This window comes from Anomalospiza imberbis, chromosome 10, assembly GCF_031753505.1.
Source record: "Anomalospiza imberbis isolate Cuckoo-Finch-1a 21T00152 chromosome 10, ASM3175350v1, whole genome shotgun sequence".
NCBI classification, from domain to species: Eukaryota; Metazoa; Chordata; class Aves; order Passeriformes; family Viduidae; genus Anomalospiza; species Anomalospiza imberbis.
In genome coordinates, this window is record NC_089690.1 from 10,680,789 (window position 1) to 10,700,269 (window position 19,481).

A 19,481-nucleotide genomic window follows, 5' to 3' on the forward strand; every position below is an offset into this window, starting at 1 on the left:
GGCACACATTGCAGCAGGAATCTGTGTTTACTGTGAAAAATTGTGTTTTCTGACATCTGCTGAAGAAGGGGGAATTAAGATTGATCTGTCTCATGTCCAAAGGCTGTGTAAGACAATTGATGCATACAGCCTGCTACTGTCAAATGGTGACACTTCAAGCTTGGATCCTGGCACAATAAACCATTGCCAAGGGCTTCCCACTCAGTGAAAAGTCTTGAGTTCAAAAGCAAGAAAAGGGTAGGTAAGGAAGGCAAGAGTAAGATGAGCTAAATAATATAGTTTTCTACAAAATGTACAAAATGCCTCTGGGTTTCCCTCTGTACCATTATTGTAGTGCCCTGAGTGCCAAAATGTCAGAATCACTCTGGGACAAATATGATTAACACATCTGTGTCTAGCATAATCAGTTAGACACGTACCTTCCATGCACTGTAGAAGGACATAAACCCTCCCTTGTGGATCAGAGATCCCTCTTCTATTCCCTTTGAATATTCCCTGTTCGCTGGATGAATCAAAGAACCCAGGACCTATTTGGTACTTCTGAGTTGCAGAAGCTCTGACACTGGGAGCTAAGATCTCCTGTTACACTATTATCCTAATAATCAATTTCTGCTCCTGCATGCCCTTAAAATGGAGTAATTGTGCCTGTCTGACGTAGGTGTCCTGAGGAATCCCATATGCTTGGGAAATGCTTGAAAACCCTTGGATAAAAGTCACTAGGAAAGAGGAGGGAGAGAGGGGAAAGTCTTGTTACATTGTTGACTTATGGTCAGCGTTGTCCTCGAAATGCTGTTTTGTCATCAATATTTCTTCATTAGGAATAATGATTTTTCCACATTTACTGCCAGCTGATTCAAAGCCATCCAAAAGCAGAATGTGTCATGAATCTCTAAAATGCATTCGCTGGCGAACTCTAAACAGAGATGATTAGAAAAATAATGCAGCGGAAATACTGGGTGTCTTGAGGCTGCTAGGGGAACTTTTAGTGAGATGTTTTATTCAATGTATTTATCTATTTTCAAAGTGTTCTTGGTGTCGTTTTGAAAAGGCAGTGTGCTGTATTTTTTTAGTTCTTTCTTGCATTGTGTATCAGGGCTGCAGTGAGAGCCGGGGAATACACTTAGCTGATCAAGGGAAATTCTGTAATTGATAGGCACCAAGGATATGACCTTGTGGTGTATTCCCACAGTACAGTTAGGTGGGAAAGAGTTTTTTCCATCATGCAGAGTTTTTTGAGATATCAACGTTTTTCCCCAACATTTCAGCAAATGCAGAACCTCCCTACTTTGATGCTTTTATCAGAAAATTATCCCCTATCTCTTCTCTACATAGAATACATGCTTTGAATTCATGAATTTAAGCCTTTTGTGGAGAGGTTTGCACATTTTCTCTCTGCTTTCTCTGCTCTTGGCATCTGTAGTTACTGCCTGAATTGTCTGTGTTCGGCACTGTACATCACAGTGGTGCTGCCAATGGCTTAACGTCTAAGTAGGTATGACATAAAAATGATGCTGTAGCCTGGAAAGGCTACTGAAGTCCCTGGATGTGCAAAAAACAAGAGCATCTCAAGCCACCTGTGTGGAGTTACATTGCCTTTATCCTTGGCTCCAGTGTGATTGCTATCAGAATATTACTGCCATAAGGATTAGTATGACATGTACCTATTCTATCATCCATCTTCAGTGGTGGATGTTTGTCCCATTTGCTCATGTTCCTAATCTGGCATTTAAAAGTGATGCATGTTCCATATAAGGTTGGACACCCTGTGCCTAATTCCTCATCTCCAGATTGTGCCCAGTTTCTGGCCGAATCTTAAGAACTTTGCTGAGTAACAGCTCAGATTATGGCCTTTCCTATTCATCTTCATAGTTAAAACCTGCATCCAAGCTCCAGTGACCTTGAATCTCTGCAACATCCTTTTAAAAAAATGCAGTTTCTCTCTATTCATGCTCAAGTAGCTGCAGAAATAACTCTCTGGCTTCTAACTTAGGCCAGATCATTTTTTGCCTCTTAGCCGTAGAGTCATAGAATATCCTGAGTTGGAAGGGGCCCACAAGGATAATCAAATCCAACTCCCAAACATCTCTCCTCTGGTTTCATTTCTGCCTCATATCAAACAGAAGCTTCATGTCTTTACCTGCATGACCTGTAATGACCTATTCCCACCCTTCTTCCTCTAGTATTCTCTAGTGATATATCAACTCATCCTTCCCATCTGAAGTTGTCTATGCTCAACCTTCAAGCACTTACATTCTCTTTTGTGTTGTCTTTGTCCTTTCTTCAGAAGCATTCCATTAAACTTCCTTTAAACTCCCTCCGGGTCTTCTTTCAAATTCTTCCTTAACCTTTTCCTTTGCTGTCTACAGACTCCTTGTCAACAGTAAAACATTTAGAGTGCTAAGACCACAACTTCCCTTGCTGAGTGGTTTTGTCTGATTGTTTCCTTCTATTTCCTATCACTACCTGGTTGTTATTGCTTGTATTAGGTTGTAAACTCCTGCAGTTGGGCCCTTCTTTGAATTCTGTGTTTTCCCAATACCCAGCAGAATGGATCTGTTCTGTAATATGAGCAGCCAGGATCTGTGGTGGTATAGGTGAAAACTATGTAATAAGTGTAATGAGATAACTAGAAGTTAGAACATGGCATCCCGTGCAATATGAGCTCCTCTTCTCCCTTCCCCCTCTTCCTTCAGATTCACAATATTTCAAAATTTTTACACAACAGAAGACAGTAACTGAGGAAGTTTCAGAATAGAGTATAGTAGCTGATATATCCTTTCAGCTGCTGAAGTGTTTCTGTGTAATCCACTCACTAACGATGGCATTTTCAGCAGGGAAGCCTCTTCAGGCACTTCTGTGCATCCCCCCAAGGTAAGACCACCATGTGACAGCCAGGCTGGGCTGAAGGAAGGTCACAGCACGGCCAAGGTTATGAACCTCTTTCATGTAAAAATAGAGGACTCTGGTCTCCCAGGCTTGCTGCCAACATATTGCCTTCTAGTTTTGCTGAAATTATCTTGAAAAAGGATCTAAAAAGGGCTGAAGGGGCAAAAGACGAATGTTGAAATGACATCGTTTCTCATCTTCGTGCAGTTTAGTGCTAATTTTGTCCTTTGTCTTTAAGCTGCCTTTTAAATGCTGTTTGTGGAAAGCAAATGGGTCACGTTGTTCTGTGTTTCTACTGTAATACGCTGCCTGCTATTTTTCTCTTAGATTATTTGTGTAATCTTTTTTGTGCAATCTGTTTGTTCTTGAGTCTTGCAAACTTTGCCTTTGCTACTTCTTTCCCAATAAGCAGTGCAACTTGTTCTGTGTTCACTCATGGGTATTCTGCACACAACGGACTGGGTTATTTGAGACAGTGTGAAAATATTAAAATGGGGAACATGTGTGGGCACTTAATTGTGGTGAGCCCAACCACAAATACCTTCGCCGTTGGTAACTGGCACAGAGGAAAAGCAGACCTTTGTTTTGTTTTTATCAGACATAATGATAGATACATTGTTTTTAGTGGGGTTTTTCTGGTTTTCTAAGGAAATGAGGCTTGTGCAATCGCACTGCCTGTGTGCATGTGCCTGTCTGCTTGTCAGTTCCTCCTTCACCAACACTTGAAACTAATAGCCATTTTCAACTACATTTGAGCGAGTTGCAGGAGTTGGGAGAAGAGACAGGTTTTTGCAGAAGCCTTGTGAGTTCCCAGATTGCACCAAGGTTTACACAAGGTGCAGTTTCCAGTGATCACATTGCTGCAAACCAGATCAGTTGTGTATTTGCCCATGTGCCTTTAAGTGGATCCAGCCACCCAACTGTAAGCTCCCAAATTTGAATATTTTGGCTTATTTGCTTTTACCTTTTGGGTGAGTGAGTCAGTTGGGACAGTTGCTAGGCACAGAGCATGTGTTTTTATTCTCACTGGAGTGGCCATGTCTCATGAAAAACATGGTTTGCTCAAGGCCACAGTGTTATAATTTGCATTTAAACTTATAAAAAAGGAAGCTTTCTTTAAGCTTTCCTGTGTGAGAGTTTATAGGAGTATTTCTGTCTGTGTACTTAATAGCAGAAACTGGACTTCTCATAAATGTAGACAGATTAAGTCTGTCACTGACTCAGTGGGAATCTTCTGTGGAAAAACCCAGAAAGAGGAAGGAAAGCCTCAGGAAATGAACTTAAAGGGGAGAAGTTGGCCAAGACTCATGTTGTGCTACTCTTTGGTTTGTATGTGACCACCAGCACTGTAGTTGGGGAATACCTCAGAGCCATGGGGAGATGCAGCCTCAGGGCACTTTTGGGAGGCAGAGAAGATGTCTTTATGCCCTTTGCTCAAAGAGGGCACAGAGGTTCAAAGGCACTGAGTGACTTGTCAGAGATTACAGGAGAATTTATTTGAGTTAGGAAACAGACCCAGGTCAGTCTCCTGATACAAGTGCAGCCAGAAGTATGGTCTCCATGTGGACAGCTTCTTCAGCAAATGGAGAGGTGACTTGGTCAAAGAGGAAGATAAATGCTGAAGCACACAAGGGCTGGCTAAATTATGAATGTGAGAAGAGAAGGAGGGGTTGAAAAGATTCCCACATGTTCTGCTCAGATGTTAACAAAGAAAGCTGAGAAGTGTTTGCATAGACACTACATTATTCCATGTCCAAATGCCTCATAAAAATAATACCGGATGATCACAGAATGGCACACTAGGGAAAATAAATTCTTCAGCGGAATATTCCCTCTGGAAAAACACTGTGTAAAGTAATACACTAATGGCTTTCAATTTCATGTTTTATATATAGAGATATTAACTGCTCCCCAGACGTCTCTTCGTATTACAGCCCAGCTACACGAGATGTTTGGAGAAGGCCCTGGAGCAGCTCTGTGCTGTCCACACGCAGGGCTCAGCAGGGCTCTCCTGTGGAACACAGGAGGTGTCTTCTGCCCCCTTCTCAGTGCAGTGCTCACTCCTGTGGTTCTCTCCAGTGGGTTTGGATTTTTTTTTCTTCCTAGCCCTCATGGTTTTTTTCCATTCTTCCCCCATGCTCTGTAACCTCACCACCATGCAGGGAAACCTGAATTCCTTTTCTCCTCATAAAAAAGGAGTCCTCTCTAGAAGTGTTACAGTGGAATGATTAAAGCACAACAGTGACAATCAAAACCCTAATAACAAATGCTAAGGAAAGTTAAGTTTAAATACATCATTTGGGAGATTTCCAGACTTGTCTAGATTCATCTGGTGAGTTATCCCTCCACATTGCTCAGGCTGGGAGCTGTTTGAGCCAGGAACTGTCTGTCCTGTATAAAGCCAGCTAGAGTTATGCCATTGTAGCAAATTGTAATGATCTGGATTCTTTTCCAAGCTTTCCTAATATATCTCAAATGTGTATATATATCATCCTGCCACATCCTGAGGGATCCAAAAGTAGCTTACATGCTTTGTTCCCTGAATGTAGCTTGTTGGAGTGTGGGACAGGCAGGAAAGAAGTCATGACTGTGGGGACATTGTCAGTGCACAGTGAAGGGCAGCAGTCCTGCTCTTGAGATGACAAGTCTTAACTGGTAGATGTTGTGCAGTATTTGCATGAAAAGGCCAATAAACAGACCATGGTATGAGAGAGCATTGTATCGTTACTGGATTATGTAATTATTATTAGGTACATATTATTTCTGTATGTCTTTATGAATAATTCTATATTGAACTCAGCTTGTACCTCAGCTATTGCTTCCCTTCCCACCCTCACTGACCACACCACTCCACTCATGAAGCCTTCAAGAAGTGCAAGGTCCCAAGGCTGGTGTCACCACAGTTATCCTTAAACTGGAGAGTACCATTTTGAGTGGGGCAATGCCCCAAATCATAGTTGCTCTATTACCTTTGGTGGGGTTCTCCTGTGTAATGTGGCTGACCTTGTCCTTAAGGCCTTCCATTTTCAACATCAATTGTTATGTAAGGACATCAGAACTTAATGGGCTATCTCCATTTTCTAAAACCCAGATGGCAGAGAAAAATGGCTAAGGTGTGCCTTCTACCCACCTCTACCATCATCTCTGCATCACAGTCTTCCCTAGGGAAATGTTTTTCCCATGAGCTAAGGAAATCTTGTCTTTACTTTAAAACTATCTGCCACATAGCATCTTTAGCAACAATCTGAACAAGGCAGCAAGCCTTTTGTATGTGTGTGTCTACAGACTTTTTGTTGTGCATTTGCATCTGACATTAACAACCTTTTTCAGAAACAGACAGAGCTCTTAAGGCTTGTCTGTACTTAGAGTCTTTACCAGCAGTTTCTGATACGCCTTTCTTGAAGGATGGTAAGAATAAAATACCTGCACATCAGTTTCTTTAGGAATAGTTTCTGTGCTTTAAATAGACAGAATATCTTAATCTGTATCAATCTTTGAACAGAAAAAAAAGTAATTGGCTCCATTGAGAGAATTGGTTTAAGCTATACAAGCAAAAACTCTTTAAATTGAGCTGCCACCAGATAGATTTATGAGGCCTCCTATGACAAAATCCTTTCATGTGGAAGCAAGGCTTAAGGCACAAGTTTATCCCATCTAACTGAGGAGCTGAGAATGGCTATATAGGTGGGTTAGATGATAGCTGAGTGGTTTGTATCTGAAGCTCAAGATCCTTACAATGATTGCTGGCTTGCAGCAGCATGACTGACATGAGTGCTGTCTTGGGAGCCAATTTCAATCCTTTCTAGATCTTTTCATATGGACCAGCACCAGAGTGCCTTCCAGTGGCACTGGGTCTTTGCCAGCAGTAGCACAAACTGTTTTTCTGTGGACTGAGCTGCTGTGTCCCCCTCACCAGGCACGGGCAAGTGGAGGGACCTCCTGTGCAGCTGGGACAAGGGGCTTGCTTTGACTCCTGTCCTTTCCCTCTGGTGACAGGACGCTGTGCCCGCTGCGGGGAGAATGTTGTTGGAGAAGGCACCGGTTGCACAGCCATGGACCAAGTCTTCCACGTGGAGTGTTTCACCTGCATAATGTGCAAGAGCAAGCTGAGGGGACAGCCTTTCTATGCTGTGGAGAAGAAAGCCTACTGTGAACCCTGCTACATTGTGAGTACCCATTCCTCTTTGTGACCTGATTTTAATGTACAGACATGGGAAACATTTATTTCTTTCATTGCTGTGGAGTTACCTTACAGTTAAATTCTGACAACCCTGTGGCAGTACCATAAGCAACAGGGGTTTTTTTTATGGTGTTCAGAAGAACTCTGGTCTTTTCAGCTTACTGGTTGAATTACATTTTCTGGTCTGACTTCCCTCTGAAATGAAGTGGACACAGCAGGAGAAAGAGCTGGGTTTTGTGATTGCTTCATCTCTGTAAGGAGCAGACTATGCAGTCATTTTTTAGCAGTAGTGTGGTTCTCAGCTTTCTGTGTTGAGAAACCTGATACCAAAATGGTTACAGATTGGACTGTGGTGCCCAATAAGATTAAGGAGGTGGGATGCAAGAAAGCACTAAAACTTCTAAAATCAAGACTTTTGCCTTGCTTGATGGAAGACTTTCTACTGAACTAAGGGTCTTTGGATTAGATATCTTTTGAATCTTACATTACCCTAAAATTTCATTTCATGCCTCCAACAAGGTCTTAAAACAAACAATTAACAGTTGCTCCCAGGAGCTGCGCATTTTAAGAGACTCCCATAACAAGTAGCTGGAACCAGTTGCACAGGTGCAAATTGAAGAAACATCCCATAATGTGCCTGAGGCTTAACCTTGGTCTGACCTAGCATTCAGTTTATAAGGATTATCCTTGTAACTTAAAGTAAGAAACATTCTTAAAATGCTGACAGATCTTTCTTTAAACTTCTAATTTGAGTTCTTACAAACATTAGACCTAAGACCCTTCCAGAATTGGATTTACACTTCTGAAAGTAAAAACTGATATTTTCATGACATTTCTGTCATTCCAGTGATAATTAGAGCAACACTATGATAATATTTCTGAAAATGCCACCAATATCTCATTTTTCTCTCCATTTCTACAGAGACTTCACAGTGAGATTGTTACTGAAATATTGAATATAAAAAGGGAGGATTGTGTCTTGTTTACAATGGCAGTGATAGATGGGCCTTGTTAAATTGATTTTAAAAGCTACATGGTCTTTTGGTGGAATATGTACCTTTTAAATAATTTGTGTTTTTGTTTGCATTAAAATGATTGCACCATAAAAAATTTAAGCTTCATTTTGTGGCAAGTTTAACCACTTGCAAAGCACTGAAGACTTTAGGAAGGTGCATTCATAATATAATTGGAGCAACTTTATGTAACTAGAATTAAACATTTCATTGACTTCAGGCTGGAATTGACTTCATCTGCTTGCAGATTGATACTTTCTTTTCTTCTTTTTTAAATCAAGCACGCATTCTACAGCACTCATCTGCTTTAGTTTGGGAAAACATCTGCATTAGCCACTGTAGTAATGGTTTAAGATTATTTAATCCCATTACTTATACACTTCATTAGCCTGAGTGAATTGTTGGCAAGGGTTCAGTAAACTTCCTACATTGAGAGATAAAAGGATAAAAAAGGAAAGGGAGAAGGATTCTGTTCCTCATTTTCTTTCAAATTTATCTTCTATCTATTTAAGGGATAAAGGAACGATAATTGCCTGGTTGCATCTGCGTTTGTATGTTCTGTGATACGGCTTTGCAGCTCTGAGTACAGAGGAAAGAATAAACGTTTAATAGCTTCCTTTTATATAACCAGAAGGGGCCTTTAAATGTTTATCCATGCAGTCCACAAAAACATGGTTATGGAGTTAACCCAAAACACGTCTGGATCCATCTGCTGCTGCACATGCAGGGGAAAGGATGGCAATGCTGATGGGGCTACATATATGTAGCGGGGCAGCTGGTACTGTGAGTGAAAAATGGGAAGCAGGAAGCTGGCAGTCTGATGCAGTAAAGAAAAAAACCAAAAACTCGAGCATATATTAAACTCTTAAATGTGGAAGAAACAAGTGTTGGGAGCCTTTGTCTCAGTGTCTTTCAGAAAGCTCAGCACTCTGCTTTGTTGAAAGCCAGATCTGTAAGGGCTCTAGGCTTCTGCCATCCACTGGCTTTAGGCCTGAGGAATTTGTCCTAGAGCTTATATCTCATTGATTTTTTGGTGGAATGAAGCCTGCATTGGCTTCAGTAGGATAATGAATGCCTAAGTACACTGAGGCTTAGAGCTAGGCTTGCAAGTTGTTCTTGCAGATGAATGAGACCCTTAAATTGATGAGGCACAGTCTGAGTGCTTTTGTCTTTAGATGCCTTTAGATGTGTGATGCAGTTATCCTGAACTCTGAGAGTTAATGACCTCCTTAAAATCTAGCCTGTCTAGCCACATTCTGCTGAATTGTGGCCTCGGATTATTTTTGTTTTGGTTTGGGTTTTTTTTCCTCTTTTTGGTTGGTTGCTTAATTGGTTTTGGGGTTTTTTTTGGTGTTTGTTTTTTGAAGGTGGGTGGGGTATTTTTTGTTTCCCAAGGTCCCTGTGTCAGAAAATAGTTTAGATACTAAGAATCCTAAATCTGTAGAAAGTCAGTGGGACTGAAGTACCTTGACTCAGATTCCTCTGGACCTGAATTCCTATGGAAGGTGCAGCAGATGTGACTGCACAGCTAATTCATGGCAGCGGCCAGCTGAGAAAACAGGGTTCTCAGTGTGAGTAATTCAGTGAAACTTGTTTCTGGTCTACCTAATTCACAGTGATTTCTAGCACACATCCCTATTTTCCCAAGCTGAAAACTCTTGAACTCTTATGCAAGTCACAGAGGCTTAATTTATATAAAGAAAATAAACTAATGCTTCCCTCGTAACACTGGCCTAGTTGTGATATATAAATTCATGAAGCCTTTGATTATTTTTTAATAATTCACTGATGTGACTTGTGGTCTTATGCTCAAAAATAAAAATAAATGTTTTTCAACAATTAGAATTGGCTAATCTTCTCAGTTTGTTGTGTGACTCTTCTTAGCTGTGGTGTAGTGAAGCCATAATTAAGATTTCTGTGAAGAGCTGTATTTAATTACTGGTTAGTTAGTACCAAGCCTAAATAGCCTGCAGAAGAGGTTTTCTTTGTTATTTTTGTTTCTGGTTTTATTTATCAGTGATCCAAGTAAGATGAAATTCCCCAAAAGTCTGAATTAACATCTAAGGAAACCAATCACCTGTTTGAAAAGAAATATTTTTCTTAATGGGAATTTGAGTACCAGAGTTAATTTCTTTCACACAAAAATCCTCCCACCCAAAAGCCTGTCACTATCATTTCCTGTTACATCTTCTGAGTGCAGCGAGTTCTTTTGCCAATGTGTTTGCTGGTTTTGCTCTGCATCCAAGGATTCTTTCATTATTGATGTTATTTCTAAAAGAGTACCAGTCTTCTCCATTAAGACTCTTCTGCTGAACTAAAAGCAACTGTAAAAACTAAAGTGTTAATAGGAGACAGATGTTTCCCAGTCATGATGACAGTAAAGTCAACATTTGAAAAACCCTGATAGAGTTTCCAGTGTAACCAGTGCACTGCTGTGCACGTGATGAATGCTGTGTCTGCAGTATGTTGACAGTATATTTCCCCCCTCCCTTACAGGGCAAATTACTGACAAAACAACATTTGGTTTGCTTCCTCTAAGTAGTTGAAGAGATTTTAACACTGGACTGAGAGCAGGGAAAAGGCTAAGCGTAATATCAGTGGAACTGTTGTTATAAAAGACTGAAGAGCAAGATGTTGAGCAGTGCCAGCTGTCTGCTGTCCAAATACCGTGTTATCATAAGGTCTGAGCACAGGGTTAACCAGACACACCAGTCTGGCAAGAGTGATGCTGCTGTTTTGTGAATGGGGTGTTCTTTGATGTCCAGATAACTTTCTCCAAGATGTGGAAGTTTTCCTCCATTCTTTCTCCCCTCTCCTGACAGTATGGCGGTAGGCAGCTGGAGATGTGCACTCTGAGGTGAGGGCTGGGAGGGGCTGAGCTCCTGCAGTTAATGCAGAAAGCAGCAAGATCTTGCTGATGCTCCTGGCCCCTCAGGGTTTCTTCTGTTGTGTCCAAGTCAATGTGACCCACCTGAGGAGAGGACCATGGTGGGACTGGGAGGGATACAAGAAAGCAGAAATAGCCAGGGTCAGATGAAAGACTTCAGAGAAGTTGTGGGCTAGAAATGATGGAAGGATTGATTGAAGGAGAAGAAAGAAATTCTCATTTCTGTCAAGGTAGAGCAGGCGAGATCTTACCCTGATTATTGCTGTTCCCCAGCTTGGAACTTGGGATCATAGTGCTCCACCTTTTTTTTTTATCCCCTCTCCCCCCCTCCCCCCAGTTACTTGTTTTGTGAGAAGAAAAAGGTATATCTTAGTGGGTTTTTTTCCTCTTACAATCTTCTAACTTCCTGGAGTATCAATGGCTGTAGTTCAGTAGGAGAAGATAGTTCAGAACATAACACAAGAGAAATGCTGATGTTTTAAGAAATGGTGCAACAAGAGCCACTGCTACCATGGAGCATCCTGGGAAAGCTTAAATTTGCTAATCATTCTAAAATGTCAGTGTTAACTCAATTTGTGCTCATTGAAATCTCTGGTGAGACTGCTATTTGCTTCAGTGTGACTGGTATTGTAAACCTCACCCTGTGTGCACGTGAGTGTCGCTGGTTGAAAGCTGTGCAAGAGCAGCTTCCTGCAGCACATAGGGTTTAAAGTGTAAGGTTGTTCCCTGCAGTAAAACTACATCTATTTTTAAAAATAATTCTGCAATTTGTAAGCAGGGATTACAGCACTAATTTAGCAACTATGTAACAATTTAAATTGGACCAGAAAAGAGAAACTATAATTTAAAGATTTTTTTTTATGATACAAGTTTTCTTCTTTTTAAAGTAAAAAGCCCTTTATTCTTGTTTTTGTCAAGCAACGTATTGAATTTGAGCGTAATTTATGGAAAGTGCTGCCAGCATGGTATTGCAAGTGCTCCACAATTTGAATTTAAACTGCTCAATGGGATCATTAAGACTATTATGCCTGCTTTCCAAAGAGTTTGAATTCAAAATGACAACTGGAACAAAAATATAAAATAAACTAAAGAGAAGTCACGCACTCTTTGCATGGTGGAATTTTTCTGCCCTCGAAATATTTCATTGAGATCAATGCTGCTCTTCAGTCCTCTCCTAGAAAAAAGCTGCTGTTGCTAGTTTTAGTTCGGAGCTCCTGTGTGAGTCATCAGCAGCAGGGAGCTGAACCTGTGACCCGTGGATCGAAAAGCATTAAGGCTCAGCTCCTGTGGCACAGAGATGGAGCTGGGCTGTGCCAGCTCCAGCAGGCTCAGCCCTGGGTATTTCTTACCCTCAACAGAAGTGGTCCATGGGCATAGCACAGCCACAAAACAGGTCCAGAGTTTTGGCTCACTCACAGGCATGTTTTATTGCTACTGATTATTAGCGTTGATAATTTTGCTAGTCTGCACCCAGTTGGTAATTCCATGGAAAAAAACATAATATCAAGGGAAATCTGTTACATCTAATGAACTGATCATTTGTAAAAGTGAAAAATTGGTAAATCCCTTAAGAGTGTAACAGCCCTTTGTATTGATAGCACCCAGCAACAGCTGATATAAAACATAGAGACAGAAGGTGGAAGAGGAGTAGTGGCCATAAGCTCAACTCTACTAGTCTGAGTGGTAAATGTTCTTGTGCAATCAGGGCACAGATAGAGGAGGACAGGATGCTATTACATAAGCTGCACCTGAGATTCCAGGAGTCCAGGTCTAAGAGGTACAAAAACATGTGAGAGAATATGTTGATGAAGCATCTTCTATCAGAACTGGGACAGCTGAACTTAGCTGACCCTCTGGAAGACTGCATCTGTTTTTTAAGTGGCCTACCAGCTGTTACAGGGGATGGGTCATGCCTCCTATTTTGTCACGAGGCAAGGGAAAAGGTTCCTTTGCAGGGGTGGGTGAGTGGGGGAGTCAGCAGAGGCCAATAACCTCCTTTCTAAACTGGGATTATAAAGAAAGGGGAGAAAGTGTACCATGAGATGATGAGGTAACACTTTACAGAGACTCCTCTGTAGACATCCAGAGGCTCATATTAAAGAATACAGGGCCAATTCATCTTGCTGTCCAACAAGGGCAGGATAAGAAGCCTGCAAATCAAGCCTGTAAGAAGGAAAATTCATAGTGTTCTTGGAAGACATGAGAGCAAGCCCTGCCAAGAATTGCACTGGGCTCACCTTGGTGATAGATTCTGAGACCAATATACCTTGGTGTAATTGACTTTCCAGAGAGCTGACTAGAGTGTTGCTTTAGAGGAAGACCAGCTATGGATTATGGAGGTAAAGCAACTTGATGCTACCAATGAGAACAGTGTCACGAGGGGGATATTTTTGGAAAAGTACCATAGTGCTGGATAGCAGTTTAATAGATACATTTCTGTTGGAAGATTGGGCATGAAGTGATGATTAACTATTCACTGGTGTCTTGGTGGTGCAAAGTTTTGTTGCGTATGGATCACTTTTCATTCCTTTTCATGGCCCCTATTTAAAAATGTGTCCATATTAAGTGATGACTCCTCCTCCACACCTGGGCTTGCTTGAGGTTTTTGTGATGGCTTTCTAGAATCCAGATCTTTCCTCCTATGTGTGTGTTGGCAGCCATAACAACTTGAGTTGTAGTCTTGTCTCTGCCTTGTGCTTTTATAATTAGAGACATTTTTCATATTTTGATTATATGAACTAAGCATTGATTTGACATGTATAATCTAGAAAAACTATACCATGGGAAATGAAGAGTTCTTAGTGACTGAAAAGATGATACTGTGAAGGACCAGCTGCTGCCATTTAGAGAATTTCTTGCCTCACGGGGTGAATTCCACTGACCAACTGTATATTCTTTGGAAGAAAATAGCCTCCCTCTCTGTAGGACTAATGGGATTTTATGGTTCCTGGCTATAGATCCACTTAGGGATCATGCTACAGTAGAGGGGATGGCGAAGTCATTTAGCAATGGATTTTAGCTGTGTGTTGAGCTTTCCCTGTGGAATGTATCCCAAAGCTTGCTGCCTTTGCAAGTTAGCAGAAAAAGCTTATAAGGAAAGAATAACATATTTTTAATATCTTCCTCATTTGCAGTCAAGTGTAGATGGGGTTATTGGCAAGTTACATCCAGTGTTTACAGTGTTCCTCTCTTTTCTTTCATCTGTTCTTCACCACCTCCTCAGTGAACTACTTGCTGCTTTCACCCTTTGCTGCCAGAGCAGCATCTGGAGATACCACTGTAATAAACTCTCACTGTGGTGTGTCAGTGAGTGAAAGTCTTTGCCTTTAAAAAACTTCTTGGTAAACAGCAAGTCTATGGAAAAGGCAACAGCATTGTCTCCATATTGCAGATGGAGATCTGACCCTGAGAATTTTAAATGCAGTTTGTTTAGATCATGGATCTCCATTGCTGGAAGCCTTCAAGGACAGGTGGGACAAACATCTCTTAGGAGCGGTTAAGGTCTAGGCGTGCGCAGACCTAGGGATGTTTTTCTAGCCTTACTTGTTCCAGTTCTGAGCTTGAATGACGTGTGCAGGACCACAAGCACAACCTGCACTGTACAGCTCAGGTTTTCCACACCCAAATTTTCTACCTATTTGCAATTCAGCTTAGCAAGATCTTGAGGTGAAGGAGATACCTTTCTTTTCTTCCCCTCTTCCAATCACTGCTGTTTAGAGACTGGACAGGAATAAGAACAAGCATCTGAAAGCTGAGTGAGGGCTCTTGGAAAACCCAGCAGGGTGGAAGGTACCATGACAGTGTTCCTTTCCAAGTAGTCCTACTGCTTACTTGTAACCCTGCATAGTTATTTGTCAATTCAAACTGCTGAAGACAATTATTCTGAAAAGGCTGTAACGTATTTGAAATTGGGCCTGTAATTTAGGTGTGTGTTTTCATCAGATCTGTGTGTTATGGAGCTCTGTCCTTTCTAATGCAGTGATGTTAAAGCACTGCAGTGTCCAGATATAAAACAATTGGAACTCACTGAAGTAAACAAATCATTAAGTATTGCTTATTTTTACCAGTGCCCCTGTGCAGAGCTGCTGCAGTACCTGTGAGTATCAGAGCTGAATCTGTCCTGGAATGGGTGTGTTTGGATTTAGCAGGGATGGTTCCCTGAGCAGCCTTGAAGAGAGCAAAATCTTGTCTCGCTCACTCTCAGTTCCAGATGCCCTCTTCCTTCAGTCCAGACAGTGATTTGCAAGCCTGAGTGCCAGGGAGCCCAGCAGGCTCTTGCAGCATGCCACTTGAGCCGTCTCCTTGGTGAAGCCCCACTCCAAGGAATTTGCTCTGGCAAAATTTCAGTCTGTGAGTCGATCCTCCCTCTAGTGTCTGCCTCTGCTCTTCACTCCAGGACACGATTTGCGTGCATGTGATGTTTGTTTGCAGTGGGGGAAAATGTTTAACTTGCCATCACGCACACAGAAACCACAGTGGGCTTGGGAGATTTCTGGTTAGAAAAAAAACCAAAATCATGCCAGTGTAGGGAAAGTACAACAAATGGGAATGGTGACAGGAGAAAAAGTTTTCTTGATTTTAAGAGTATGGAGGGTGTTTGGTACTCACGTAGGGACAAAGCAAATTGTAAGACTATTGTTTCATTTCATCTGCATTGATTACAAAGCTATGGTCCAAGTACAATATTGACAGAAGAGATAAATAATCCACTGGGGTATTTTGGGCAGAAGGAAAAACAGATTATAGCTTAACTCTGATACTGTGGCATTTGCTGGGGACAAGAGATAATTGTGCACTGGTAGGTAGAAGCCTTCAGAGGAGCAGAGAGTTTGATGTGATCAGTGAGGTCCCACGATGTGTGCCCATCTCTGCGAGGCCTCTGTGAGGGTTAGGCAGGGATGGCACTGTGCACATCGGTGAGCATGGAACTCAGGGGGCATCTGGATTGCTGAAAGTGAGTGATGAGATCAGCGTTGAAAACGAGTGATGAGCTCAGCGTTGTCCCTGCTTTTCCCTGGCTGCTGTTTCCTGACAAACATTTGGCACAGAAGCACCATGGAGGTTTTCCACACCAACCTGATGCTGTGACTGTCAAAGCAGACTTACCACGCAGCTCTCTGAGGTGGTGCAGGCAGTTAGAAACTGGTGGCCGCTCTTATGTTACATGTCCATGTTTCAAAGGCTTTTGTTCTTGTTAAAAATAGAGCTTTATGTAAAGAAGTAAACCAAGAATCTTTGTGACCTCTTTGGTGGGAGGTTATAAAGCACAGATTTGATAGTCTTTAGTAACTATAGGATGCTGGCCATTGAAAAAAATCTTTGTAATGTTTTGATTTTTATTTTGTTGCTGAAGTCAATCTATGAATGTGTTTAAGGCTGCAGCTCATTGTATTTGCATCCTTGCTGTTTGACTCTTTAACACAGAGTGGCCCTCCAGATTCTCCTGTCACTTAACATTCTTTATGTAGGAGTTTTTTTCAAACTGCTTCAAAGATGTAAAAAGTAATGGTTATTGTGCCCAAAACCTAAACCAAACCCAGATATTTTCTCTTGTTTGTGATGGGAAATACAGCAAGAGGGGAGAAAAATAACAGTGTTGAAATGTAAATTAATTCTCAGATGTTATCAGGGATTGAGATTTTAAGTATGAATATTCCATTAGCTCCTGACAAGGTAGTTTTTTGTTTAAGGTTGTGTTTGAACCAACACACCATCTTGGCATTCCACCAACAAAGATATCTGTGTAAATGCAATCTGTGTTCAAGCCAGACAACACTTTAAAAAAGCTATTTAGTATTTCCTACAGCAAGCCATCTGTGACTGGTCACATTTTAGGAAGCAAACGAACATCATAGCAGCATTCGCCAATCTCTTTGAGTAACTTCTAGACTTCTTAAATTAAATGTGCTGCCAAATATTTATGTTCTGTTGTGAAAAGAAAAATATTTGTTTGACATCCTAGTTTCCCTAGCAATTTGCAGTCGGTTGCTCCTCTGAGGAGCTGTGCTTTTCTCGTGGGTGCTGCAGGGCCAAAGGAGGATGTGGGAATCCCTAAAGGTGCCTTTTGGGCTCCTCAGCAGGGAATGGGGACAGCTGTAGCACGATGGGGCTCTGGGGGGGGCTGCGAGAGGTTGAAGCCTGGGTCCTCCCATGGAGGGTGTGACAGGAGCAGGTTTGGGGCCAGGTTGTGCCCAGTGCTGACACTGGCGGCTCAGAGGGGGGTGGAACAGGCACAGGTGGCCATCACAGCATTTCTGCCAACATGCAAGAGGCTCAAGAGTTCCCAGAAGAGCCAAACCACTTAGCAGGATGTCTTCCAGTGCATCTGCCACAGGCACTGCAGCCATCACCAAGGCAACCAAGTTGCCAGAATTTAGCAGCAGCAAAACAGAAGGAAAAATTAGTGATGGCCAAAATCATGGCTGCTAAATGCGCTGATGGAGCTGAGCTGTGCTCGAAGTCATATCTAGCATTTAGCAGTAATTTTCAGAAAAAGTCTTCTTTTTTATGCTGTTCCACAGATTTATGACTGGCTTAAACTTCATCATTCTAAAGCAGTGAAATGCCTTTGTTTAAGGGCTTGGAAATTGGTTTTATCCTCTTACTACATACAGGTACTAATAAACAAGTAAAACATCTAAAACTGTCCGGAAATAGTGAATTCCATTTTGGAAAGGCTGAAATGTTCTGAAGAGTTCCTGGTGGCACAGCACCAGTTTTTACTCAGTAGTCATTTGAAATGGTCCATATAATTTGCCTGTACTTTCCACCTTGGGACTGTTGCAACCAGCAGAAGCCCAGGTGAATCATCAGCCCATAACCTGTCCACATGTGTCTGTCACCTATAGGAACAATGCCATGCATAGAACATGAAGATTCTTATATTCTGGAAAGAGGCCCTTGCAACAGAACAGGGAGAGAAAGCAGTCCTGATTTGCTCTATTACCTCTGACAGTTTTACTTTCACTGTGGCATGGCAATAAGATTAAAGTTTTATGTAGTATCACCTCCATCCAGACCAAAAAAAAAAATAAAACCTCTCCTCTCTGGTACTTAGATTTCAAACTCTTTTTATAGAGCCTCTGCATCTGTTAATAAAGTCCTTAACTCATTTTGAACATTTTATTGTCACTTTGGATAAAAGTTTAATCTGATAGAATTATTGCCCTTCTAATATTCCCTTAACCTTTGCATTTTAGACTTAGACCATATCATTTAAATTTTAAAATCACTCTTTTATAGACTTGAATGCTCCCATCTCTTTTTTAGAGGGTACTTTTGCCCAGGAATGCTGTAGTCTGTCTTGAGGTCATGTGAAAACTTTAAAGTCTCTAATGTGAGCACTGCTCACTTTCCACTGAAATGTCTTGCATGCCCTATTAATTACTTTAATGGTGACATGCTGGTTTAAGGGAGTTCTTTATTAATGCCACTAAATCTTTTTTTTTATTGTTGTTTAAACACTTTTCTTTCCTTTATGTAGATGTATTTAATCCTTTCTGTCTTTAAAATAAATGAGTGCATAACCACACAAGGTGTTTGAGATTTCCATCTTTCCGTCTCAGGAGGGTTTAGGGAGGACTTTGCCTCCTAGTCCACGTCCCACCAGAGACGTACACATCTGTACTGTCTGTCTTCATGTATTAGATTGTTGTGGTGGAAGTAATATTTGAAACCTGAGCTCTCTCTTTCCAGAAATAATATACAGTGAATTTGCTTTTACTCTTCCAGGATGTTGAGATTGTAGAGGTCAGTTTGGATTTTTTGCTGGAAGTGCAGCACTCCCAGTTCAAGAGAGGATTTGCCTATGTTTGAGCCTTTTCCTAGTAAGGAGGACATGTTGATTTGCTCTTCTCTACCTGAACTGAGTATTCTAGCAGTTCTTTTTTACTTCAAAGATGTATAGCATTCACTATACTAGATTATTTATAGAGCAGCCCTTTTGCTGAACTAGCTAGCTGGTAAAACAATGACATCGATGCCTGCGGTTGGATTTTGGTCTATCAGGTTTCTATTTTTTTTAAGGTGAAATCTTTTACAAAATGCCCATTCTTGATTCATCTTAGTTGCAGATTTTCTTAGTCTGGAAAAGGGAAGCAAGGTGTGAGACACAAAATATCATCAGGACCTGGAGAAACTTTCTCAAAAGCACATAAATGACTGAGGAATTGGCTGCTTTTGGTTTGCTAAGCCACTCTTGACAATGAGACTTAAACTCTTAATAATAAGTCATGTAATTCTTTAGTCACTTTAGAAAATGTTATGTCTCCAGTAACCATTGATGGTTTCACCATGGGACTCTTCACATTTGAGATCTCTAAATAAACTTCACTGGTTTTAAAGAAAATCAGAATGGTTTGTTGAAAAACTTATGAAGAGGTTTCACCAACAGCAACTAGTTTTTTCTTTGGTGAGGGAGTAGTGGTTTAGGGCTTGGGGTTTGGTTGTTTTTTTTTTTTTGGTTTTTTTTTTTTTTTGGGTTTTTTTTTTTTTTTTGGTTGGTTGTTTTCTTTGG

At 41.2% G+C, this 19,481-nt stretch overlaps 1 protein-coding gene across 19 annotated transcripts in view; it reads left to right on the plus strand.

The window, feature by feature from the left end:
• LPP (LIM domain containing preferred translocation partner in lipoma) overlaps nt 1-19,481 on the plus strand; it is a 334,843-nt gene that overhangs the window by 270,075 nt on the left and 45,287 nt on the right. For all 19 annotated transcript variants that reach the window (XM_068200654.1, XM_068200660.1, XM_068200643.1 and 16 more), the window contains one exon: nt 6,883-7,052. In XM_068200654.1, coding sequence (XP_068056755.1) covers nt 6,883-7,052 — 170 coding nt within the window. The remainder of the gene's footprint in view (nt 1-6,882; nt 7,053-19,481) is intronic.